General features: G+C 37.8%; 3 protein-coding genes across 4 annotated transcripts; 1 reads left to right on the top strand and 2 right to left on the bottom strand.

Annotated features, from left to right (window-relative positions):
* Nucleotides 1-3,305: 3,305 nt before the first annotated feature.
* On the top strand, nt 3,306-5,832 carry ahsg2 (alpha-2-HS-glycoprotein 2). Its single transcript, XM_020648911.3, has 7 exons — nt 3,306-3,598; nt 4,081-4,191; nt 4,269-4,350; nt 4,445-4,599; nt 4,700-4,795; nt 4,989-5,060; nt 5,180-5,832. Exons 1-7 carry the CDS (start codon nt 3,383-3,385, stop codon nt 5,606-5,608), a joined length of 1,161 nt encoding a protein of 386 aa, XP_020504567.1. The 5' UTR covers nt 3,306-3,382; the 3' UTR covers nt 5,609-5,832.
* A 713-nt stretch (nt 5,833-6,545) lies between these two features.
* LOC109996455 (uncharacterized) lies at nt 6,546-12,779 on the bottom strand. The gene is made up of 7 exons (XM_020650584.3): nt 12,432-12,779; nt 12,094-12,276; nt 11,880-12,001; nt 11,636-11,801; nt 9,040-9,155; nt 6,693-8,964; nt 6,546-6,623 (listed from the first exon to the last, which is right to left on the bottom strand). The coding sequence occupies exons 1-6, from the start codon at nt 12,706-12,708 to the stop codon at nt 7,237-7,239; spliced, it is 2,592 nt and encodes an 863-aa protein (XP_020506240.1). The 5' UTR covers nt 12,709-12,779; the 3' UTR covers nt 6,546-6,623; nt 6,693-7,236.
* A 1,721-nt stretch (nt 12,780-14,500) lies between these two features.
* Nucleotides 14,501-20,290, bottom strand: LOC109996637 (profilin-2). Of its 2 annotated transcripts, none has more exons than XM_020650887.3 (3): nt 19,959-20,290; nt 18,394-18,586; nt 14,501-16,579 (listed from the first exon to the last, which is right to left on the bottom strand). In XM_020650887.3, exons 1-3 carry the CDS (start codon nt 20,085-20,087, stop codon nt 16,482-16,484), a joined length of 420 nt encoding a protein of 139 aa, XP_020506543.1. In that variant the 5' UTR covers nt 20,088-20,290; the 3' UTR covers nt 14,501-16,481. The 2 variants fall into 2 exon arrangements, with proteins under 2 accessions (XP_020506543.1, XP_020506535.1); XM_020650879.3 differs by having other exon boundaries at nt 14,501-16,259; nt 19,959-20,288.
* Nucleotides 20,291-24,834: the final 4,544 nt, after the last annotated feature.

Raw genomic sequence — 24,834 nt, 5'->3', positions numbered from 1 at the left:
AAAGCCGAAGAACCATGCTGACTGATCAGGTAATGTCATGTATAGCAGGAATGTTTAAATTCATTTTAATTCTGTTTCCCCCTGCTGGTCATTTGAGATAATTTAATTGTTGCTCTATATTTTTCACTGTATTTTCTGATTGGTCATTCTAAGTCATGTGACTCAGTTATGAGACTCTAGTTAGGAGGGGCTTCATTTATTACCATGTGGTCGGCCTGCAGCACAAGCCAGCTTCTTCTTTCCTCCCTGCCTGTATGCCTTGGAAAGCATCCCTTTTTTTTACAATGAAAGAAGCTTCATGAGTATGATGACAACAGTAAAGCATTTGAATTTACTCCAGCCTCTCATTTCTCGCAAAGTCTGTAAGCTATCTGTCAATTTGTGTACAGACACACACATTGAGGACAGAATAGGTAAAATTTTATGACCGGGTTTCAAGCAAATATAACTATGTTAGTGTCTACAGCCCGTTGTCTGCAAACTGTTGGCGTGTGGAGTAGACCTACAAGTAGGCCTATGTGTATTGAATTGTTACCATGATGTCCATAGGCTGTGGCTAAATGGCTACTTAAGTGAGGCTGATGAATTATGCTAATTGAGATACAGTAGGTTTGTACAGTAAGGTTTCAAACTTATAAAGCTAACTTGAAGATATTTGTATGCAAGCCTTTGGTTAGATGACTTTCTAAACATGATAAAGCTGCTAAGACAACGAGAGACAACGATGAACGCCTAATGTCCCAATTTAAAGTAAAGATACATTGAACTTCAGAGAACTACTTTACTTCAGAGAACGTTGACAAGCTTTCTTTCATCATGGAAAAAAAGATTATTGACGAACATGTATCATCATATTTTTGGTTAACCAAATTTACTGTGTTACACTTTTTTGGAACAAATGACAAAACTAATGAGATACTAACTACTATTTAACCATTTGTTAATTAAAAATACTTGGCATAGTTACATAGAAACAAATGCCAAGTTAGCAATTAGTTCAAATCTCCAAACCCTTCGGCAATCACTGTCTATCGTCGTCTGATAGACGATATATGTCCCTCTGTGAATGGACGTGAATTTCTTCCTAATTCCAGTGAAAAGTTGAAACAAAAACCAGAAAACTTCCCATGATTGAAATCAAGACCCCTGTGCATAGATCCTAAATTTCTATGTAGAATCTGTGGAGATTACTAGAGAACAAATGAACAAATTAGAATCAGAAATCAGAAAACTTTATTAATCCCAGGGGGTTACTGCTGGTTCCTCTTTAGTTATTGGGTTAATCCTGAGTTACTTGTTTGCTAATTTTGTAGAGTTACTAATGATGACTTAAAAAAACAACTGATGGATATGGTACACTACATTTTTATTTGTTAGGGCAGGATAGAAATGAGAAATTGTCTACTAGTTAATCATTAGTTAAAGCATCCTGGGTAACTCCTTATCAAATTTTGTAGAATAGCTAATGATTACTTTATGGAGAAAAACTGAGGGATAAGGTAAACAATATGTTGATTAGTAACTAAGGAGCAAATGAGGAACATACAAGGAATTAACTAACTAACCAATTACTCAACAAAAGAAGAACTGATGAACAACTAATTATTGGTAAACCAAATCTACTAGCACCCTGTTGCAACACAGGTCAAATAGTTGATTCTAGCATAATCAACTACATTAAAAAAAGAAAGCATGTAATCAGTTTAAAACCTGACCATGCATCACTCAAACCTGAATCAAGAAGCAGCAAAAATAGACTTAACAAGCACCTTTTACAGTCTTTCACATTGAACTGGCAACTACAACCTAGTTGGAAGCAATCCTAAAGTTGTTAAGACTCTTGTCGAAGAGAACTTCTGAACTTACTTACTTACCATTTCCTCAGCTTGCTGTTGGCATAGAGCAATAATAGTGTAGTAAAGTAAATATGTGGGCGTTAGTAGCAAGCGTCCCTGTCCCTCAACTATGCCCCCGGGATGGTAAACATCCTCTTTGCGAAAGTTTCATTGAGCAAGTCCCTGAGTCCTGGCTGCAGCGGTGCCAATGCTCACTCAGACTTGTGGATAGGGAGAACTTTTACACAATGTGAGTTAGGGCTGGGCAATATATCGTGTTTTTAGGATATATTGATATATTTTCAAACAACATATAGGCCAAGACAATATTGTTTCTATCGATATAGTTTATGTTGCGTTAAAATTCCATTAAACATTTCTTCCCTAGACCCAATAATTTGCCTATTTCTCCTCTCCATGTCTGCCCCTCTTTATCTGAGCATAAAACACAAAATGCATGCATACCAAAATATAAAGTGTTTATTTTAATATGCAGGAATGGAACTTTTGTTTTTATTTGTATTTTTTTATATTTAAGGAGCATTTTAATTTAATGATATTATTTTTTATTTCACAAATTATGTCTTTATTTAAACTCGAAAATCATTGAGCGCATAGCCCTCATTTACAATGACGACGAGCATGATAAACAATGAAAAATAACAAACATACATATACATATGCACACATCACATATAAGTATATGCATATACTGTATACATACACACACATACTGTATATACACATCATAGATAAACAAAATCAGTTAAAAATCGACAAACAATATATATATATATATATAATATATAATAAGAAGTATTAAAATCAAAATCAATTAAAACATGTGCTATCAGAAGTAAGGGAGTTAATAATTAAAGATCTAAAATGGCCATAAGAGACTGGTGCCTTGATTTTTAAAGTGCTTTGTAGCAAATTCCAAGCTGATGGTGCAAAGAAGCCAAAAGCAGATGTTCCAAGCTCAGAATGAGCTCTAGGAACCTGCAGTGTAAGCCAGTCATTTGATCATGTGTAATGCAAGTGGGTATTTTATTTCAATGTCATTTTCAATGTAGCCTACATGTCAACATCCTGCAGCTGGCTGTTTGTTAAAGTGCCTGTATAACTTTTGGAATTTAGCACATGTGGATTTGATTCAGAACTAACTTTGTTTTTCGTATTTCTTTACAGGAAAAAGATATTCCATTCAGCCAAACAATATCGACCAGCCCTATAACGTGAATGTTTTGTGTAGTATAGAATTCAACACATTTGTGCTATTTAATGAAAATCACAGCAATGTTTCTACATAACACTCTTCAATTAACTTTCAATGGTTAAAACAAAAAAGTGCCCCCCCGGTCAGCTTACATTTGCTTTGGCAGGATTCCTAAAACAGAGTTAGACCCTGTGTGACGCAGGAGGCAGAAAGGACAATCATGATGTTTAACTTGGCTCTGTTTTCCAGTTTGAAGTACAAGTTATATACAGCCCAAACTGCTAGAGCTCTTCCTCTCCTTTCTGTGCTCTTCCACTCTCTTACCTATTGCATGTGCATTTCTCTCAGAATGAATCCCCTGGGCATCACCGTGGTTCTGGTTCTACTTGTAGGTGCGTGGGCTCAGGTCACTTTTCTGCGACCCGAGTGTGACTCCCCTGAGGCAGAGGAGGCTGCTCTAGTGGCTCAAGATTACCTTAATGCCCAGCACACCCATGGCTACAAATATGCACTGAACAGGATTGAAGACATCAAAATCTATTCTACAGTAAGTCAGCAGATGTAGAGATTGTACATTTTCAGAGATAGTTCCCCCTTTTCCAGCCAGGAACATGGGATTCAGTTCATATGAAAGTGATCAATTCATATCGTCCTGAACACTAACAAGATCGCGTGATTTGAAGGATAAAACTGTAGAATCTAACATGAATGTGTAATTTTGGATATTCAAAGCAAAGACAATAATTTGCAATGCTTAAAAGCTTTTCTATACTTGAATGTTTCTGTGTCTTTTACATCAGACCCCTAAATATGCTACAATATATTACCAAGCAGTATGTGTTTGGTGTCTCTGTATACAAATCTTTATTCAAACATGTCAAAAAAAAGGTTTTAAAGAAATACTATGCTTTACTGCAGAGGCTTATGTCTGCAGTATAGCATAGCATGATGATGTCTGTCTGATGAAGTAGAAACTAAAAAACAACAACTAAAAAGCACAACTTAGTGTCAAGTTTGACCTCTTTTTAGCCCATGGGAAACATCACATATGACCTGGAAATTGAACTGTTGGAGACAGACTGTCATGTGTTGGATCCTACACCTCTTGCCAACTGCACAGTCAGACCCAAAGTACTTACGGTAAGACCACATTGTATTACTACATAAAAATGTAGACGCAGTTGTAATACTTAGACTGTTTATTTGTCTCCTATTAGGCAGTAGAAGGAGACTGTGATGTGGTGCTGACGACGGTCGGTGGAGCTCTGGCTGTCACAGCATTCAAATGTAAAACAGAAGGTAAACTTTCTCATAACACACTTATGAACAACGACACTTACATACCCATCATACATGCACAATCATCTATATCTCTTTCTTTTTTGACATATAGAATCAACAGAGGACATTTGCTTAGGCTGTCCAACCCTCCTCCCCCTAAATGACACAGCAGCACTGGACTTTGTCCATGCCTCTCTTGTAACTGTTAACAACTTTACTGTAAACGGGACATACAGTATTCTGGAGGTTGGACGGATGTTGTCACAGGTTGGCCATTGCATTTTTCAATTAACTTAAATATTTATGCAGAAGCACATGATAACTTGTGTCTGTGTGAAAATCACTACATTTCAATACCTTGTTTCAGGTCTTGCCCGGTGGGCCGATCTATTCCGCAGAATACGTTATAACTGAGGCTTACTGCACTAATGATACCTGCGTACCCTTGATTAATGACATGGCTGTAAGTATACCAAGCATACGTTTAGTTTTTCCACAAAAACAACAATTTTAAGTACTTATATGCACAATTATTATTTATTATATACTCTTTTTCTTAGCCCTGCATAAATTGAAAATGGTGAAAATTATGTATCTGGTCTCTCAAGTGCCATTCAAAACAGTACAAATGAAATAAAAATGTTTTTCTCAACCAGGCACGGGGTATTTGTTTTGCAAAAGGTCTGAATGCTGACCACACAGTGGACTGTAGGATGTTTGCTACTATGGTAAAATACTCTGACCCCAAACTGTTTTCTATGCTATTTAATAAGGCATGACCTTTGTTTTATCACATTTATAAAGATGATTTTTTCTAACCATGTCTTGTTTGCATAAACATTTACAGATGCCTATTGTAGATGCTAACAGCACAGCAACTGCAGCTCCTGCACTTCCACCAGCGGTCCATGGACATACAGGCAGCCTGTCAGCCAAGCATGGTCTGAGATTCCACAAACTGACAGCTTTACATGACCCCCATCTAAGTGGTCTTCTGTCTGCAGAATCAGCAGAGTCGGATGAAATTATACCTGTAGCTCCTGCAGTGATAAATGTAGTTGCAGATCCAGTTGCTGCTCCAACTGCTGCTGATCCTTCTACAGATCCTGCTGCAACTGCTGTTCCAGCTGATGACATTATATCTACCTCAGATGCTTCCTCCATTGAGGTCCTTTCTCTGTTTAAGAGAGATGTTGTTGCTGTCTCCGTCCCAGCAACTCAAACTGATACCATTATTCTTGCGCCAGTGTGCCCAGGAAGGATCAGATTTTTTTAAGTGTTCATGTTCGATAGACTATAACTGCTTCAATCAGCCACACTGACAACAGTATAATTTGTGACTTTTATACATGAACATGTCCTGTGTAAGCAAGTTATAACATAAATGCATTTCATAATAAAATTTGTTATTTAAAAATGCATCCCTAAAGATCAGTATGTTCCTAGAAAATGTATCAAGATTTGCATTTGGTGCAGTTTATTAAATCTCTTAAGACTGAGCTTTTCTTTGATAGTTATTTATCCTTTAAATGTTTTGCAAATACTGCTAATCCAAATTAACAGTAGTCAATGAACATTTAGTGGTTACATAATACCTTTCAGAAGTTAAAGATAAACTGGTTGACCTTAGTCTCTACACACAGTGCCTATACCCATGAGTTTCCTGGTCATATCTTAAGAGTGATTGGGAAACTAATTTATTTGCCAATTGTGTTGACTCATACCATTGACATTGTTGTGAACCCACTGACATTTCCACAAATTGGCCATTTTGGAAATGGCCAACTGAAGGGAACAGAATGAAGGAAAAAAAAAAAAAAAAGTGCAGACTGAAATTGAAACATATCAAGAGGAAAATGCCCTGTCAGGCAGTTCCCATTTAGGCCAGTGTTGATTGGATGACTCAGTGGTATTTATTTTAATGGTCAATGTTCATGAAGTAACAGTTCATGGCAACACAAAATAAGCAAAACAAGTAGGTTCCACAAGGTCGATGCACCTTCATCCTACTCTGTAGTTATAAAACTCTGTACCCAATGTGTACTGTATATTTTGAACCTGGTCAAAAAATAAAAAGGATGTCCTTGACTGCCCATACCAATAGAGACAAGTACAGACACAACACCATGCTATCAAAATTCAGCCATTGCACAAGTGAATCAAAGCAACTTTTTTAAAATACTGGAAGTAAAAATAAAGACAGACAAATAAAGTATGCTTCAATCATTTATTGAGGGCAACTCATTTCTGCTTTCAATTTTCACCTTCTCCCTGAATGGGTTGGTGAAGTCCTGCAAGAGAGAAGCATTAGTAACAGAGTGTGGTGTAAGAATAAATAACAATGTAAAAACCTTTCATACCATTTGCTGGGTGGTTAACTGCAGAGCTCCATGGTTGAAATACCTTGGCAGGAATCGGAGGTGGAATTATTTTGCTTGAGTCAAGTAGTGCCGTGGGGGTCCAGAAGTCTGGGAGTTTTGGCTTAGAATTTTCTGAGCTGAAAGAGGGATCCTGGGGCAAAGGCAAAAAAATGAGGGCCAACCGGTGCAGCGAAGTGATGCAACAAGCTTGAGCCATCACCAGGTCTTTGCATGTAGTCTGTATTCCAGGGTAAGGGATTAGACTGTACTCTCCCCATCCATTTGGGGAATTGGAGTTTCTCCTGTGGGGGCTTTGCATTTTTAAGATGTATTTTATTTTTATGCCTTGCAAGATTTTGTGCGAGGAGGTTTGAACCATGAAAGAAGTCTCTGACAGGCAGGGGTGGTCCATTGTAGCCAGTTGTCTACCTTCCTGGTGGACCATGTTGGAGAAGCACATCACTCTTTTGTTCAGATTCCTTGAGCCACTGACAAAAGGTTGTGAGGCAGGGTTAAGGATCCCTTGGTTAGGTGCCTGAGCACCTTATTGCAGGTAGTGAGGGACCAGATAATTATAAGGCTCATGCTGGGCTTGATTATGTCTGAGCTCTTCAGAGTCCATGGAGTTGCTGTTGGATTGCAATGGTTTGTTTTGCTCCTCAGCTGAAGGTTGGCCATGTTGCACTTGATTACTTTGAATTTGTGGTTGAGAGGACCCACTGTAGTGTCCTGGTAATGTCTGTAGATATTCATTTGGCCACTGAGGCATTGGGTTAGGTACAACATAAGGGTAACTTGGTTGTTGATATGTAGGGTTGCTAGGATTACTACCACTCATGGCATCAGGGTTGGAATCTGGTGGCTGCTTCCTATTTTTACAAGGAATGGGCGGAGAGTGGACAGGTGCAGAGGTGGAAGTTGTGGTTGGCATTTGAGGAAGAGGAGGAAACCCCAAACCTTGGTCAAACCCAGAATAAACCCCTGAAGGCAGGAATGGCAGACCTGTATAGACTTGACCCGTCTCCTTTGCAGGTACAATGTGATGCAGATGTTGATGAAAAGCAATTTGTACACAACAATTAGATAATCCAGATGGGCAAGATTTAGGGCAGTACACAGGGCTCTGAGGGTCTTCAGGCTGTGGCTGTGGAGGAGCTGCAGTTGGCCTCCCAGCTGGTTTGGGGGAAAATGGTTGGTAAACTTGACCATGACTAACTGTAGGATTTGTTGCTGGTTTAGGTGTATTGTAGTAGAATGGAAGGAGCATTTGTCCCTGAGGGTCTTCAGACTGTGGCTGTGCAGGAGCTGCAGTTGGTCTCTCAGCTGGTGGCATGGGAAACTGCTGGTACACTTGGCCCTGAGGAACTTCAGGCTTTGGTGGTTCTTGGGGTGCAGTGGGTTCTGGTTGAGGGTAGTTGTAAAATGGTGCTTCAAGGAAAAAAGACTGGTGCACTTGATCCTGATCAACTTCAGGCTTTGGTGGTTCTTGGGGTGCAGTGGGTTTTGTTGCTGGTTTATTTTCAGGGTTTGACTGAAGGGGGCAGTAAACTGGATGGAGCATTCGTCCCCGAGGGTCTTCACGCTGTGGCTGCACAGGAGCTGCAGTTGGTCTCTCAGCTGGCTTCCAGGGAAACACCTGTTGTACTTGGCCCTGAGAAACTTGAGGCTTTGGTGGTTCAAGGGGTGCAGAGGGTTCATTTTCAGGTTGCGAGTCAAAGGGGTAGTAAACTGGATGGAGCACATGTTCCTGAGGGTCTTCAGGCTGTGGCTGCACAGGAGGTGCATTGAGGGAAAATGGCTGGTGCACTTGGTCCCAAGGAACTTCTGGCTTTTGTGGTTTTGGTGGAACAGTGGACATTAGTTGATAGTAGGGGTTGAATGGCTGATATACTTCAGGCTGTGAAGGTTTGGGGGCAGTTGTTTTTTCAGACTCTGGTTGAGTGTGGAATATCTGGTGTACTTGGTCCTGAGGCTGTGGTGGTCTTTGGGGCTTTGTAGCTGGTTTATTGTCATATTCTGGCTGAGGGTACAAGTAGTGGTAAAATGGATGGTATTTTTGACCTTGAGGGGCCTCAAGCTTTGGACCAGCAGTAGGTGTTTCAGCTGGTGTCTGAGGGGCTTCAGTCTGTGGTGGCTCAAAAGCTGGGGTTGGTGCTCCAGTTTGTTGGGTTGGGTAATTTACAGGATTCTTAGTGGTTTCAGCTGGTGACATTGATGGACAGGATATTTTAGCATCTCCATCTCCAGCCAGTTCCAGTGTATACATGCCATCCTAGAGAGAAATATATCAAAATGTTAAACTTCAATAAAAAGGACATTTTAAGTATGCAAGTAAATTGTTCCATACCTTTTTCTTCAGGCAGGGTGCATAGTGAACAGAGATGACCACGCCTTCAGGATGAGCAACAATGCTGAACCCACATCTCGGCGAGGCAGTCATCAAAGGCTCCCAGTCACCTGTCACTGTAAAATACGATTCATTACTTCAAGGCACATTCTCCAAGGATGTTAGGGCATTCAGTAAGGAAGAACTGTTTAGTTTGCCACTCTGAGCATTTGCATATCAATCTGAAAATAAAATGACTGCAAACTTTAAGTACCAGTCAGTTATTTGAAATACATTTGACAATTTCCTTTAATACTCAATGCATGTTGCCATTTATGGTTTGTCTGTTTCTACTGGGCAGTGTTAAGTGGGTCAGTGACAAGTAAGGGTTGTTCAGATGACCAACTCAGAAATCTTCAGAGATTCGTATTCATGTTGGTTTTGTGTTTTTTAAAATGACATTTAAACCTTTTTTCAAAAAAAGGTAAGACTAAATGGCCCTAAAAATATCAAGTGGTGTAACCAGTGAAAAATTAAGAATGTTTTATACATCTAGAGTATATACAAGTGTACTCATGATTGTAATTACTTCATTTTAAAAATGGCACAAGAAAATAGATTTTATTAGGATTATCACTAAATTATGCCCCTTCTCAATACTGAGCGGGACACAAAGATGAAACCACTTGTTTTCTAATTCATTTCTGGCAAATTATACAAAAATTGTAAAAAAAAAAACAAAACATGTTATTTCACTGCAATAGAGGACTACTTTTATTCAGCTTTAATTTTCCTGCATTTTATTATTTATATATATATATATATATATATATATATTTTTTTTACAAGAAATACTGGTTACACCAATTGACGCAAACCAGTTACACCAACTCACCATGCTGCTTCTACAGTCAAAGGCCATTGTTTTTTGAAGAAATTGTTGTTAGCTTCCTCCATTTTATGTTTGACCCACCTACTAAAGTGCACAGGATACCAGTATGCTGATGACAGCAATGTAGCACATTTGTCTTAAACACAGAATAGCGTAAACCTGAAGTGAATAGATCGGCCTTTTGGATGGGTCTCAGAGCGGCAAATTCTTACCGATACCTGATCTAGCTGTGTTAGTCAGGATCGGTGCACCCTTAAATTAATTAATCTCTTAAGTAAATTACAACATCTGACCAAATTCTTCAGGGGGAATTCATTTCTTCAGTATATGGAATAAACTCAAGGTACGTGTGCCCTAATCAAAGGATAACATACCCACAGGCACCACTTTACATCATGGCCGTCACAGCACTGCCACCTATAGTACCAGATTTTGGCAAGCAAGCTCCAGGTAGTGACACGCTGATACTACCTACCCTACCACATGGCCCCCAATAGCCGACACATCTAAAATGCAACTACTGGTGCCAATATTACAGCATACATACATTAGATTATACATGTTTAAAAAGGTGCATGTAGATTTGGTTGTGAAATTTGAAAGTTGGAGAAGTGAAACAATTGTTTGATATATTTTCTTAACTTAAGACACAAACTTTATTCAAAGTGTAATAAAAAAAAAAAAGGGTCCCTGGAACACTGTTTGAGATACAAAGCTACCAGGAGAGTTACGCTTTCACTGGTGCGGGGCCCCCCACCATAACTTCTCCAGTAGCATTTTATCTTCAAACAGTGTTACAGGGACCAAATTTTCATCTGAGGACAGTTTGTGTTTAGAGTCATGATGGACATATATCACATAATCTGTAAATTTCTCCAACTTTCACATTCCTCTACCAAAACTACATAGTGCACCTTTATAAAAAGTAAGTAAATGGAACAATAATATGCAATTTGAAGCCAAACATTTACAAAATGCCAGGGTATTTTGTCCTAGACCCTTGATAGTAAGGTTGTGGATGGATAACCACTTTCATCAACATAAAATACTGATATTTGACAAAAGTGGCCACTAACAGAAAGGCTTGTCATAAAAGTCAAATAGTGTAACCAGTTACACCACTTGACATTTCCACTTCAATTTAAATTTGACAGGCATTATCATTGACACCTATGCAATAACATTTCCTGGTGTGAACATTTCTAATTTTCAAAGTGAATACAAATTTTTATAATTATCATAAATTGTTAGTGTTTTTCTGAGGTCATACCATTTGACATGCCTGACCACACCCTTAAAATGTCAAATTATCTGATGTTTTAAAGAGAGTTGCTAAACTTGGCCTGCAGCAGTTAGGACCATCAGGGGTTCTTCTTGGTGATGTCATTTCTTGTCACATGAATATATTAGCAAAATGGCTCCTTCAATGGTGGTTACACGATGTTGACAATTTGGTACTTGACTGGGTGACACGAAGTTTCAACGGTTACACCACTTAAACATTTTTGCTTAAATACCCCAATTATTCTCTTAAAAAAAAAATATATATATATATATATATATATAATAAATATAAATTTTCAACTAGGTCCTCAAAACCAAGGATGAAAGCATGTCATCTGTGCATTTATTTTTAAATTTTAAGCCTTTTAAAAGTTAACTAAACCTTACGGACACAAAAATGGGTTTCATTGAAACAAATATGTTTAACCAGGAAATACTTACACTTCACTTTTATATCTGCAACAGAAGTAGTCGAGTCCATTTTCACTACCATGCCCTCAGCATGGCAGGTGACGATTGGAGGGTTGGGTGAAGACTGCTTCATCAAAGGGCACGACATCTTTACTGGTAAACCCCCCCAGCGCAGTGGGAGTACGTACGTGTCCTCCTGAAACCAGCAAAATAAAGTTTTTAAGAGTGCATGTGTGCAGTTTTTACACATTGCATTTAGAATAGCGTATCCCACCTCCAGCGCTACAAAGCAGCCATCATATGGTGCAACCAAGACCAAATCTCTTGGTGTTGACCTGATGGAGTAACCACAGCTTGCGGGCAAGTGGGACAGTGGCAGAGGAGAAAGGCGACTTCCTGAGCAATAAAGAAAAAAACATCTGAAACTGCTAAAAGTTATCCTGAAACGAGTGAAAATTTCACCAACTCCCCCGGAGATTAAAACTTACCCCTGTCAACAAACAACAGAGATCCAGGGGTGGAAGCAGCATCTTGAACTTGAAGCTTCATAGAGTTTCCAGTGCATTCAACCTTGGGATCCATTTGAAGGAGATGTTTCACTGCTGCATAGTCTCGCCTCTGTCTTGACAAGTCATGATCACGCCCATCAGGTTGCTTGGACTCCCCCCAACCTAAAAATAAGCCTTATGTAAATTCAATCGTAAAATATTCACATACTGATTGAATACTAAGCTTAAATACCAGGTTAAAATTCATACTAGAGACATGATTTAAAATGTGTAATTAACTTTAGTAGAGTGCAGATTAAGACAATAATTTAACATACCCATGTCTGCCTGGTAACCTGTACCAATTTCCAGTAGGTTCTCAGAGTCCTCAGCACTTTTGACTCCAGCACCTTGAAGAGGATTCTGCCCAATCAAGAGTTCTCCAGGATGCAATTCACTCGGTTCATTTTCACCATGGCTAACTTTTGAATTACCTCTTGCTTTATCCAATGCCTTACGCTTTGTAAGTCTTGTGCCATGGCAAAATGAAAGTACAATCAAAAATAGTACTAAAGATAATAAAATCTCATTGCCCCAACATCCTCTACACGCCATCTGAACAACAAAAAAAACAATGCACAGGCAGGATACCTGAGCCGAGTGCTGCTATCACTGAACTGTTATCCACACAGGCTGAGCTTAAAAAAGCCTCTGTACACCTGCACAGGTGTTTGTAATTACCCTGGCTAATTAGACAAGGTCAGGTTATCAATAGGTGGAGCCATGGGGAGTGTTTATGATGTAATAAATTCTAAGCACCAATAGGTATGATAACAGGTCATCTAGTCCTCCTGTTCCTGTCCCAAACAGTTCCTTCAAAATTAACAGGGTAGTGGAGCTGTCAGTCAAACAAACTTGTACACAACCAACTATTCCTTAGAAGAGGTCCAATCGTCTCAATCACTTACACCTTTATTGATTTTATACAGAGGCTTTGCTTGGTCTTATGGTGCATTCATGTGGTGTCGGACACATCGGAAAAAAATCGAGTTTCCAAGTTGTAAAATGCACATGAACACCTGCTCTTTTTTTGTGCTGTTTGTGCTGAATGTTACAACATTCAGACTTTCCAAACTGAACACACTAAAGTCGGAAGGACGACTTCCCAACTCGGAAACTTGGACCGCCCGAGCAGCACGTGAATGCAGCATTAAATCCAACTAATCAAAAAAAAGGCCTCAGCAGGTCTCTCCATCCAAGCAATTAAGTGTGGGGCAACACTTTGTGGCACGAAATACTCAAAGCTGTGATAAAGTGTTTCAGTGGTAATCAAATAAGTAAAGGATACAACAATTTGTTCTACTTAAAAAGCCTATGACTTTTCTAGCTTGTCACTGTTCGGACATAATTTGTGTAAATGTATCTAGTAGGCATCCTAGTTTAAAAAAGAAAGCAACTTATGATCCTGACTTTGGGGTGAATGTTTTATGATGCACATCTGATCAATGGCTATCTGAACAAAGGTTCAAAGAATAAGGTATTTACACGTGATGTGAGGACAGGCAGAACTAAAACTGGGATCACATTTTTCATAAAAAATAAAATAAAATAAAAAGATAATTTGTGTACTTACATTAGACACAATGAGATGGCATTGATTTATCATTTACAACGCAACCTCTCCATAAGTAAAATACTGATGTTCAAATATGATCTTTTTCATTGATTTAAATTATCCAAATAAGTTACAATTAAAATTTCTGTCAACAATTAAAACTGAGACGCAGTGGAGAAAATATACATGTACAAAACTTGTTTGTGTGATAATGCTGCTGCCTGTCTTGGCCAGGACACTCTTGAAAAATATATTTTTAATCTCAATGAGTTTCTGGGTAAATTAAGGTTAAATTAAAAAATATATATAATAGAATGAGACACAGCAATCACAGAAGAAAAAAATTGAACCTAAACCGAAATTCATGTTTGTTTTCTACAGGGTTAAAAGACAGTCAGTAGTTGCTTCCTTTTTGTTGACTCAAGTGAGTATAAAAATCTTCCGACAAATATTTTATTGTGACTGCACCAGAGTATGAAAAATTACCTTTTGTCTTCAGACATAGCATCTTTGACGTTACTTATTGAATTTGAAAATGTGGTTTATTTCTTCCATCTTTCTGGAAAAAAATCATTTTAGTGGACTTATTTCTATGACTGTTACACCCCAACCACAGGGAGAGAGCTTGACTACATCCTCTGACACTAGATACTCTCAATTAGAGAAAAGTAACTGGTTCAAGAACAGTGAGTAGTGCTTCTCTATTTCAGATATTACAATATCCTGAGCTAGTCTGACTCAGTCCACACGGTTGTTCTCATCAGGCAACAGAGAGGACATGTTGACTTCAACTCTGGTTGGAATAACTTTTATTTGATCTATCTGTAAACAAGACGTCTTCAACAATTGATGGCATTTGAAATTGCAGATTTTGTGGCAGAAGAAATTTTCCAACTCAAAAAAAAAACAAAAATAAGACAAAATATTTCAAATTTCTTTTTCCGTTGTTTAATTCTGTACATATTCAACAAAGTCTGGAGATTACTGATGCCAAAATATCCCTTCGGGAAGTGCCATTAAAAGTTACTTCTTACCAGGGCAGCAGTTAAAAATCCAACTCGTAGTAGCAACAGATCAGATCAATTTTATGGCACAGAATACAGTTATTCTCAGAAAATTTTCACAAGACAACTTACAAATGTTCTTATTCCAACCAACACCATTTTCAATATGTTTAGTGTACACAGCATTGTTTTTTTTGTTTTTTTTAAATATACTTCTAAGTACCGTACTATGACAATTTGTGAATACACCTTTGATGACTAAAGCACAAGGCAAATTATTTCCAAGGTGTTGGAGGCCAACAGCCTGGATTTACAGTCAAAATGCATTCGTACTGTAGTAAAATGACAATGCTGTTTCATTGGTTAACGGACATGAAGTTAGCAACAAATCAATTAGTGATGAAACATTTAAGTAGTGTTGAAGTCTAAGGAAGCAGTAAAATGTTTTACAGTCATCTGGAGTCGTCTTTATGATTTACAGTCAACAGGCGATGCCAACAATCAATCAGGATAAGCTGAAGCAGTTCTGAACATCCTTTTATACTGACAATTGGTCCAAAGGGGAGGGTAAATAACTCCACATTATGTGTGATGACTTTCAGAAAAATGTACAGCAAAAGTTGAGTGAGCTGTCACAAAGGTGGAATGTCCACTGAGGATCCCGGGTGTGTTGAAGTGTCATGACAACTTGATGCTGACCTTAAACTACACTCAAACAACAGCCCAACACCACATCATTAACTTTTTAAGACCACATTCAGGTACAACAGCAAAAGCATGTGATGGGGGGGGGGGGGGGGGGGGGGGGGGATAACAAAAATAGTTGGGCTTGAGGATGGAGCATTGGTTCACACACAGGACTTTGTCAGAGGAAGGTTTTTTTTTTTTTTTTTTCAAACTGATGCTTGATGATATGAGAAGATGGTTTTGGCTGGAATATTACGCAGGGACAGAAAAAGGGCAAGGGCCTGGGGTTTGTATGCTAGAGACAGTACGCATGCAACCTTTATATGCCTACATGCTGATGAAAAAAAAAACAACCTCAAAAATGGCATCTTTTAATAATGCTCACAAAGCATATCTATGCAACTGTCAGCACAATTACATGTGTACTTCTCCTCGGATTATTAACCGGTGAATGTTATACAAGGCGAGTCCAATTTTGTGTTTCACTTTTATTACACTTTGCTAACATTTTTTGCACATTTTGGGTTAATAAACATTTCAATTAACATGCCATAACTTTAGTGCCATCACTGAAGTACAATGGTAGGGGTGGGGAAGGTTTAAGTAAAAGAAAAACAGGAGTGTATGAAGAGTTTAGCCAAAAAAAAAAAGGGGGCGTGTATAAAAGTAGACTGGGGAAGAAGTAACATTGTATGCCATCTAATCCTGGAAGTAGTGTCAACACAATGCGCTGTTAAGTTGATGAATGGATGGAGAGGTTGCTTAATATCCAGACTTCCTCAGGTACTCAGCCATTGAATGTGCTTTCTTGTTAAGATTTCCACCATGGATCGCCTCCTTTCCCATGACTATAACCAATACTGGAGCACACAAGGAAAAAAAGAGAAATGAACAAAGTTGAAGAGTCTCCCCCTCAGACAGGACGAAGGAGGGGGGAACAAAGGTGACACAGTATCTTACCACTCTTCATTGCTATTAAAAGTTTCCAAGACATTTGACTGCTTGCAGGAGAAATCTTAACAGCAATATTTTCTTTTCTCTTCTTTTTTGTCCCTCATTTTTTCTAAGTGAGCTTGAAAACATTAAAACCCTGAATCCCTCAAGTATTTTGCCATTGAGAAAGCCTTCTTATTCAATCCGCCTCCGTGGACCCCTTCTTTGCCCATTACAAGAACCAAAACTGAAAGAAAAGAGATAGAAAAGGGGACAGTTTAGAAAAGGAAAAAAGAAAAGCATTCCAAGTAAGAAGTACCATCACCAGAAGTGTGTCAATTTATGGATATTCAACCATGTGTTATACAGGGCAAACTATCTGTAGGGTTTCTTTGCTAGCACATACAGCAATCAGGTACTACTGAACTAGTTTTATTTAACCAGAAAAAACGAAGTGTACAATTTGAAAGTGTGACTATGTAACTGGGAATAATTATTGCCAGATTAAAGGACTCCATTTTTTCCCCTCACTTTAACAATTTTCTCTCATCTTGCCATCTTTTAACACATGGTTGAAAATAAGCACTGAAAGCCGTTTTTAATTCAACAGTTGTAAGCTATGGGAGGTTATTGCACTTGATAGATCAGCACATCTACTGGTGACCTCTGCTTTAGCAGCAAACCAGATTTCACCTAACATTAACAAGCCAGAGGAAAAAGAAAAAATGTTTTGCAGGAGCATAGAGCACTAAGGGGATGATTGGCTCATTCTGCAAAATCAAGACAGCTACAAAAGAAACATGCAAGGGCTTAATCAGGTAAACATTAACTCCCATACAGTTGTGTGTGAAGAATTTAAAAATCTTATTGCACCTAGGGGTGCAAATTAAAAATATACCTTAACCTCACTTTCTAGTACAACATGCAAAGCAGGAGAGGGACAGTTAGAAATGAGGCAGTGTTGGAAGCTTGAAATAAAAAGAGTTTGGTTTAGATCAGTGTTTCCCATAAAATAATTGTTTTTGCTCCCTTTTCAAGATGAAGTGAGAATTCATTAAAAAGACTTGCACAGCTTCGCTAGCTTTAAACCTGAATGGACTTAAATGGCTCGTGATGCTACACGAGCCATTTATTTACATGATGCTATTTTGAAAGAAATATCAGTCTCCGAATTGAGGCCACAAAAGGCAAACAGAGTACATTATCCAATCAAATCAGATATTTTGATTTCATAAGTCTGTATGTTTTTTGTTTTTTTTTCTCCTTTCCCTGATGTCCATGACTTATGGCTCTGATAAACAAAAGTCATTTGTGAGCATTGGAGCTGCAACAATTTGACAACACATCAAAATGAAAATTACACTGTTTGGAGAGACTATGTGAACAAGTATTTATTTCAGCAATTTTAGGCAAAAAAAGAGTAAGTTAAATATCTGCTGGTTGCAGCTTCAAGTTATGGATGGTGCTTTTTGTAATTTGTTTAAGTAAATAATGAGCCTTTGGGTTCTGAAGAAAAAAAAAAAAAAAAAGTATTTAAAGACAGTATTGTCTGTGGTAATCTGTGATGAGCATTTCCTCACTTTTATACTTAATGAATAATTGGCAGATTGTTGATTATGAAAAGGATGGTTAGTTTTAGCCAACTCCGAGCTTTCCTTAAACACAGATTACTAATTGGCGACAAAGAAAGCCTAAAAACAAACCAAAATGTCATTATTACATACGTTACATCACTCAATTTGCAAAAATTATTTATCATTTTGTCCATTTCATGTAGAATTGTGAAAGTGAAAGGTTCATTTCCTACACGCCAAGATGACATCTCTAAATGTTATGTTTTGTCGGACAAACATCAAATTTTCTTATTGAAGGAGCTGGATCCAGAAACAATCTTGAAATCATTTAGAAAAAACCAAATTGTTTATTTCACTTCCATGAATCACTAAACCCATGTGACGTAGCCTGAATACAATGGGTTTTTGCAAACAAAACAAAAAAATTAACATAGTTGTACTAAAGTGAATTAATTTTTTTTTTTTTTTAAATAGCCTATACATGTACCTTTTCCGGCTCTTCCCACAGAGACGTTGTATGTAGGTTCTCCTCCTTGGCTCTTCGTCCTGATGTCCATTGTCCAGTCCCCGTCATCATGCAGGCTGTCTCTGAGGACTGAACACTTCTTTGAGCCCAGAGTGAGACCGCTGGTGTAAAAGGTCTCTCTATCCTTACCAATAAGGACATCGATTTCTTGAGACTAAAAAACATAAAAACCACAGGCATGTTGCAATTTCAGTCAGAAGTACTCAAATAAAAGAAGCTTGTGGTTAGATGGGCGGCTGTGAATCACCAGGGATTCAATCCCCAGCTCCTGCAGCCATATCTGAATATGTCCTTGGCAAGACACCTAACCCCAAGTTGCTCCCGATGCAGCGGAGTATCAATGTGTATGAATAGATTAGTTAACACTGATGGACACTTTACATAAACAGCCTCGTCCATCAGTGTGTAAAAGGACATCTGCGGTGTAAAAAGTGCCTTGAGTAGTCAAGTGACTAGAAAAGTGCTACACAATCTAAAGTCCATTTACCATTCATTACAAGTTGCCCAGTGGACACAAAGGCTCAATATGTTAAAGAACACATGTTCACCGATGTCCTCATGAAGGTAAATGATTTACCTCAGAAGTCAAAGGGCACTATTTTAGTGAAGGAAAAAATATTAGCAATATAAAGCTAATTAAAAAAATATGTATTAATATGCACAGCCCTGAGCTCTGGCAGGTTTTGCTTCAATTGATTTGCTTTTGTTATGACGGATTATATAGATGAACTGATTAATCAATATGTTAAAACGACCATTCTGCAGCCCCATTTCATTCATTAGTAAAACTACCTGGCCCATACTACATACATCATTAGCGATTCTAATCTGAAATTTACATGAGGTATGTGCATATAAGTCGAAAAATATGCAAATGTATTGATATAGGTTCCATAAACTCATTGAACACATTACATCTCTTGTCTGCAGTAACTGGCGGAAGTAAGGTGACGTCTCTGCAGCGGACTAGCTCCCAAGCCATCCAATGCAATTAACGGGAAAAACGTTTTCTTCCCCCATCAGAAATGATACACGGTTGAATATACTGCTTGATTGCCCCCCCTTTGATTATTAAAAAGAGCTCCACCTAAGGCCGTTCTGACCACAGGTAGTCGGCAAAGCAGCAGCTTAACGTTAGCTAATCAAAGCGGCCGTGCACACAAAAGCATGCACGTTTTCTCAAGTCAGACCCCGTCTACTCTGCGTTTAAATTGGCCTCTCTCGTTTGTGTGCAAATATCCTAATTGGTGGTTGGTCGTGGGAACTGATCACTTCATTTATTTGTTCGAGGTGTAAACTGTGGACAGTGGAGTCTTATGTGATCCACACGCGGTCTAATCCCGCAGTGTTTCCTTATAGACAGGCCACTCATCAACTAGCTAGCTCGCTAAGCTAGCACCGTACCGTTAGCCTGCGAGGTAACGGTCTTACCGCTTTTTCATTCCGGTGAGCGTCTGTTGAGGGCTTATTCATAACAACGTTGTCACACAATTTCACTCTGATTATGTCATTTTTTGACTACTCACCGTGATATTGTTGAACGTACCACCGGCATGTGCTGCCCAAACATATTTGGCGTCCGTATACCCAACAATGGCGCTATCCTGACAGCTGCCATCGGCCATCAGGTTTTCCACGTAGCTTTGCCAAGACATGTTCAAGAAATTGATGCTATATAAAAATGCCTACAGCTTTGGAAGTAAGGTTTCCAATTAATTTCAATTCAGAGAAAAGCCTACAGACGAATTGAAGTCTCCAATGTAACCCACACTTCGACGTTCACCGACGTCAAGGCTGGGGCAGCAAAGAAAGCCAGGGCAGTGAGGCAGCGGCAGGGTGTAGTCCGTATCAGATCACTCCGCACAATGAGCGCCCTCCCCGGCGCTTTTATGGCAGCAGGCGGCGGAATAAAGAGGGACAAGCCAAGAGTCAACTGTCTGAGGGAATGCCGGGGTACACAAGGAGGAGGATGGGGGTGTACAGACCGAATCGTTGCTCAGTCATTCTTTCATTCATCTGATGTATTTTTTATGTTTTAGTAGGAATGATCATCAAAGACTGCCATATAAGTGGATTGTACTTTTGTTTTATTTGGGGGCTCTTGGGGACCAGCTGCAACACTCTAAACATCGTCTTCAAAGCCCAATGGTTGAGGACCTAATTTGTTGAGATAAGATAGGCTTCCTTGATCCCCCATTGGAGGCAATTAAGTTTTTACATCAGCTCAAAGCCATTGCCAGGATTACTCAAGAAGGCTAATACATTAGGATAAATTGTAAAAAACAAGTGTAGGCCTAATGACTGCAATAAACTTAGATATTAAAAAAACAATTATGATAATGAATATACACTCTGCACACCCTCACTTGTGGAGAGGTCGACCACTTATTTCCCACAGATAAATGCACAAAGTTGCCAACACACAATTTGAACTGATGATTTTTCTGAACTGACATGCTACAGAAAATTAAACATGATCTCAGTTTAAGGTCTTATTGACCCATCTTGTATAATGTAGCATAACTTTGATTTCAAACAAAATACATAAATGAATGGTAAATGGATTTGAGTTTCAGTAGCACTTTTCCATAGTTTTCTGACCACTCAAAGCGTTTTACACCGCAGATCACACCAACCCATTCACACACTGATGACAGAGGCTGAATGGAAGTGTCCCTCAATAATAACTAATCCATTCTATCGCTGATGAAGCAGTGGGAGCAACTCGGGTTAAGTGTCTTGCCAAATCGGTCAGTTTGCTACAGGAGCTGGGTATCAAACCACCAACCTTCCAGGTAGACAACCGACTCTGATCCACAGGCTTCCATTAAGGGTTGAACAAATTACATTATACATGCATGGTCATATATCGTATAAGCATGTTAAATGATAACTTTTTGGTTTGATAACAAGGCATTATATCCTTTCACACACGATAATCTTTAAAAAAAAAAAAAAAAAAATGGATGAGGGATAAAAAAAATTTTTTTAATGAGATAGTTCATCTTTATCTGGTCAAAACCAAAGATCAAAGCAAGAACCTACCCAAATGTTTAATGTACTCAACAACAAGAAAGGGAAGGCACTTTCCTGTTAAAAGAGAAATCAGCTTCAAGATCATCAGTTCTTCTTTTCAAATCAGATATCAAATCTAAAATAGTCACTGGCCTCAGTTTTCCTACCAAAAGTGTATTTGACATTGTTTTTTAAACACATTGTATTATTCTGTAAACTGGACCTTAAAGCACAAAGTTCCACTGTTATTTTATTATTCCTGTTTGAACTATTAGTTATATGAGAACCCATACACAAGGTCAGCGCTGATGAATTACAAAAATATGTTAAGCAAAAAAAAAGAGGAAATCAGATGAATGATGATGCTTAAGGTTTATTAACTTCACACAATTACACAAAGTTCAAATTAATTTGAACAAAGAAATATTCAATAATAGCTCAAAAATGAGCTTATAAACTGAGCCTGTGTCAAATTAAACATTTCAGAAACAAACCCTGTACCCAATGAAAAAAATGAGGATCTTTCAAGATAAGAAATAAAGATTGAATGACATTTTATTGAGATATAATACATACGTTAATGAAGCCTGTTTTTCACTGTAAAATGTGTTGTGTTATTTCTTGTAGGCCTATAAATATCTTTTAACATATTTCTAGGTCAACAAGTTCTTGTTCACTTGCTTATTGTTTTTTTATTGCATTAGCTGTTGATTAACTGGCATTTATATGCATAAAACAATAGCCCTAAGGAACATAAAACCAGCTTAGATGGTGGAGAGTTCAAGGTTCATCCCAAATAACCAAAAAAGGAAGCAGAACTATGCCCCCTTTGAAATGAAAATACCACTTTTTGGCCACAGGTGGCAGTGTTCTCCATGTTTTTTTAATTACTCCTGTCATAGCCTGTCAAGTAAAACATTTCTGAGGCAGACCCATTAAAATGGGACTTTTAACAATTGTTTTTCCAATTTTAGACATACTTTATACGTTTAGTATGAGAGAGAAAAAAGGATTAAACTGGAGTCGTGGTCAGTGGAGGAAATTATACATATTTTAAAGAACAGTCCTTATTGTTGTTCTTGTTTATAATTGATATAAAATAAACGCAGAGTTAACTTTTTCTCTGATGTACTGGACTGATCATTGAGCCTCAGCGTGGTAAATCAACCTCATAGGGCTTTCAATAACATGACATATTTTGAAAAAGCTTGACCAATTCGGCAAAGAATATCCTGCTATGTCGAGGTGTAATCTATAATAACAAGGTTGTTATAATACCCCAGCACAAACAACTTAATGGCAAGTATAGGCTACAAGACTAAATGATAAATCTTGATTAATCACAAATGTGTATCAATTTACAAAAGGACCATTGGAACATCTTGTGAGTGCCTTTGCAAAAAATAAAAAATAATTACAAAATACTGTTGGCTACAGTTGGCTTACATGGCTACCTGTCATGTCCTGCACTTTAGGCAGAGTCAAGAAGGAAGTCAGTAAAGTGTGTAAACCTGAGGTAATCAGACTTCATCTTATTTACTACTCTCTAACATCTCTCTCTCTCTAATTCTACCCGCACAAGTCCAAACCATCATCTGTCCAATTTGGTCGCTGTTCTGTTTTGCTGCACAACATCCTACAATTCATTATGTCCCACATTCACATTTACATGACTGACATTCGCCATGTCTGAATATATCTTTTTAGTTGTTTACTTTTTTTTTTTTTTTTTTTTACAAAAAAGTTATTATTATTTGCAGTTAAATATGTCCTACCCATATTTGTCATGGCCTTTGAGCCAGGTTATGACAACCATATTCCCTCAAAGCTGCAACAGTTGCTTCAAATGTGCATAATGGAACGTAGATTGTAAAATACAGACTCAAAGACCTCCTGGGTAACAGAGGCTACAGTATTTTTTGCTGCGTTTCAGTTCCATTAAAACATTCTTGGGTAAAGTGTACACAGAGAATTACAACAACGAACCTTAACAAAACGATAACTGAATAGGGACCTGCTTTTATTAGGTGATTGTACAGCCATTACATGAAGTGCTCCTGTAAAAGGACTGTGACTATAACAGCAGGCATAACGTAACACTGCAGCTTACATAGATAACTAAGAGAGAGGGAGGGCGAGAGAGTTGATGCCTTCAGGTGACCTCCAATAAAGTCTGATCTTTAAGGTTGACAGAGAAAATAATTCTTTGACTATTTGCAAAAAGCGAGTATTCGGCTAGCTGCTGTAATTTAGAATTTAAATAACACAGAGCTTAGGTTAAATGTACAGCAATGTTGCTTTTAATATATATTAAAATTATTCATGACTATTTAACATCAAATACAAATATGATACAAAAGGACATAAATTATTCATTTAGGCGACAAATACTAAATACAACGAAATGCCATCATGGTTTAAATATAAAGTTGCTTTGTTCAGTTTCTGTTTTGCGCTTTATCTGTATGAAGGATTGAGAATATGACCAATCAAGGACATCATTATCTGACCTTGTTAAACTGAGTTCTGCTATGTTACCTCATATTACAACATTTAGGCCTATTATTGGGAGGTATAGGGGACCAGAAGTTAGGTCTGTAACAAGAAATACTTTCTATCAAAACATGTTTTGAATAAGTCTGCCAGTAAGCAACAATTGTTGCTGAAATGTCCTATAAAAATAAGACTGGCCTTGCCTTAAGTTTTTGATTATCTGATGTATCTTTTAGTCTACAAGATACTGGAAACTAGTGAGATTAAAGTAATTTAATTTCATCATGTTGTTGTGTTGCCTTACACTGCCTTGGAGAATAACTTAATGATTATACGTTTTTCATAATTGTTTTGGAATACTTTTGTGTTTCAACACTGATGGCTTTTTTTTTTTTTTTTTTACCAGAAAGTCTCCCGACGACATGCCATGGAACCTTTGACGAGAAATAAGACTATAGGATAATACTTTATTGATCCCCAGAGGGGAAATTCGGGCGTTGCAGCAGCACAGACAAGAAAGCTCAAAATACACATTAAACAGAATAGATAAGATAGATACAAATAAAACAGGTGGTATATACAAGTACAAGATGAATGAAGTTAACTATGCAGGGAATTGAGACAGTATTTGCAGAGAATGACAAGATAAAGTGACAAGTGATGATTAAAGTGACTTGGTATGATAAATAGCAGCAAGTAATGTAAACAGCAGAGAAGAGAGGCAGTGTTTTACCACAGTAATGCAGAGTGCAGTTATATAATATAATGTAGTATAATATAATATAATATAGTGTAATATAATGAAATGTTATATAATATAGACTAATATAATAATATATAGAATGTACAGTGTGTATATATATATATATTGATGCTAAATAATAATAATAATAA

The sequence above is a fragment of the Labrus bergylta genome, chromosome 4 (genome assembly GCF_963930695.1).
Source record: "Labrus bergylta chromosome 4, fLabBer1.1, whole genome shotgun sequence".
Classification (NCBI taxonomy): domain Eukaryota; kingdom Metazoa; phylum Chordata; class Actinopteri; order Labriformes; family Labridae; genus Labrus; species Labrus bergylta.
This window is presented reverse-complemented; position numbering and strand designations above follow the sequence as displayed.

Coding starts and splice junctions, on each gene's coding strand:
- ahsg2 (XM_020648911.3), top strand. CDS start 3,383: ATGTGCATTTCTCTCAGAATGAATCCCCTGGGCATCACCGTGGTTCTG. Junction 4,351..4,444: donor ATTCAAATGTAAAACAGAAG/GTAAACTTTCTC, acceptor TTTGACATATAG/AATCAACAGAGGACATTTGC. Junction 4,796..4,988: donor CCTTGATTAATGACATGGCT/GTAAGTATACCA, acceptor TTTCTCAACCAG/GCACGGGGTATTTGTTTTGC.
- LOC109996455 (XM_020650584.3), bottom strand. CDS start 12,708: ATGGCGTGTAGAGGATGTTGGGGCAATGAGATTTTATTATCTTTAGTA. Junction 12,277..12,431: donor AGGTTACCAGGCAGACATGG/GTATGTTAAATT, acceptor GCTTATTTTTAG/GTTGGGGGGAGTCCAAGCAA. Junction 11,802..11,879: donor GCTGCTTTGTAGCGCTGGAG/GTGGGATACGCT, acceptor TGCTGGTTTCAG/GAGGACACGTACGTACTCCC.
- LOC109996637 (XM_020650887.3), bottom strand. CDS start 20,087: ATGTCTTGGCAAAGCTACGTGGAAAACCTGATGGCCGATGGCAGCTGT. Junction 18,587..19,958: donor GTACGTTCAACAATATCACG/GTGAGTAGTCAA, acceptor TATGTTTTTTAG/TCTCAAGAAATCGATGTCCT. Junction 16,580..18,393: donor TGTGGGAAGAGCCGGAAAAG/GTACATGTATAG, acceptor CTTTTCTTTCAG/TTTTGGTTCTTGTAATGGGC.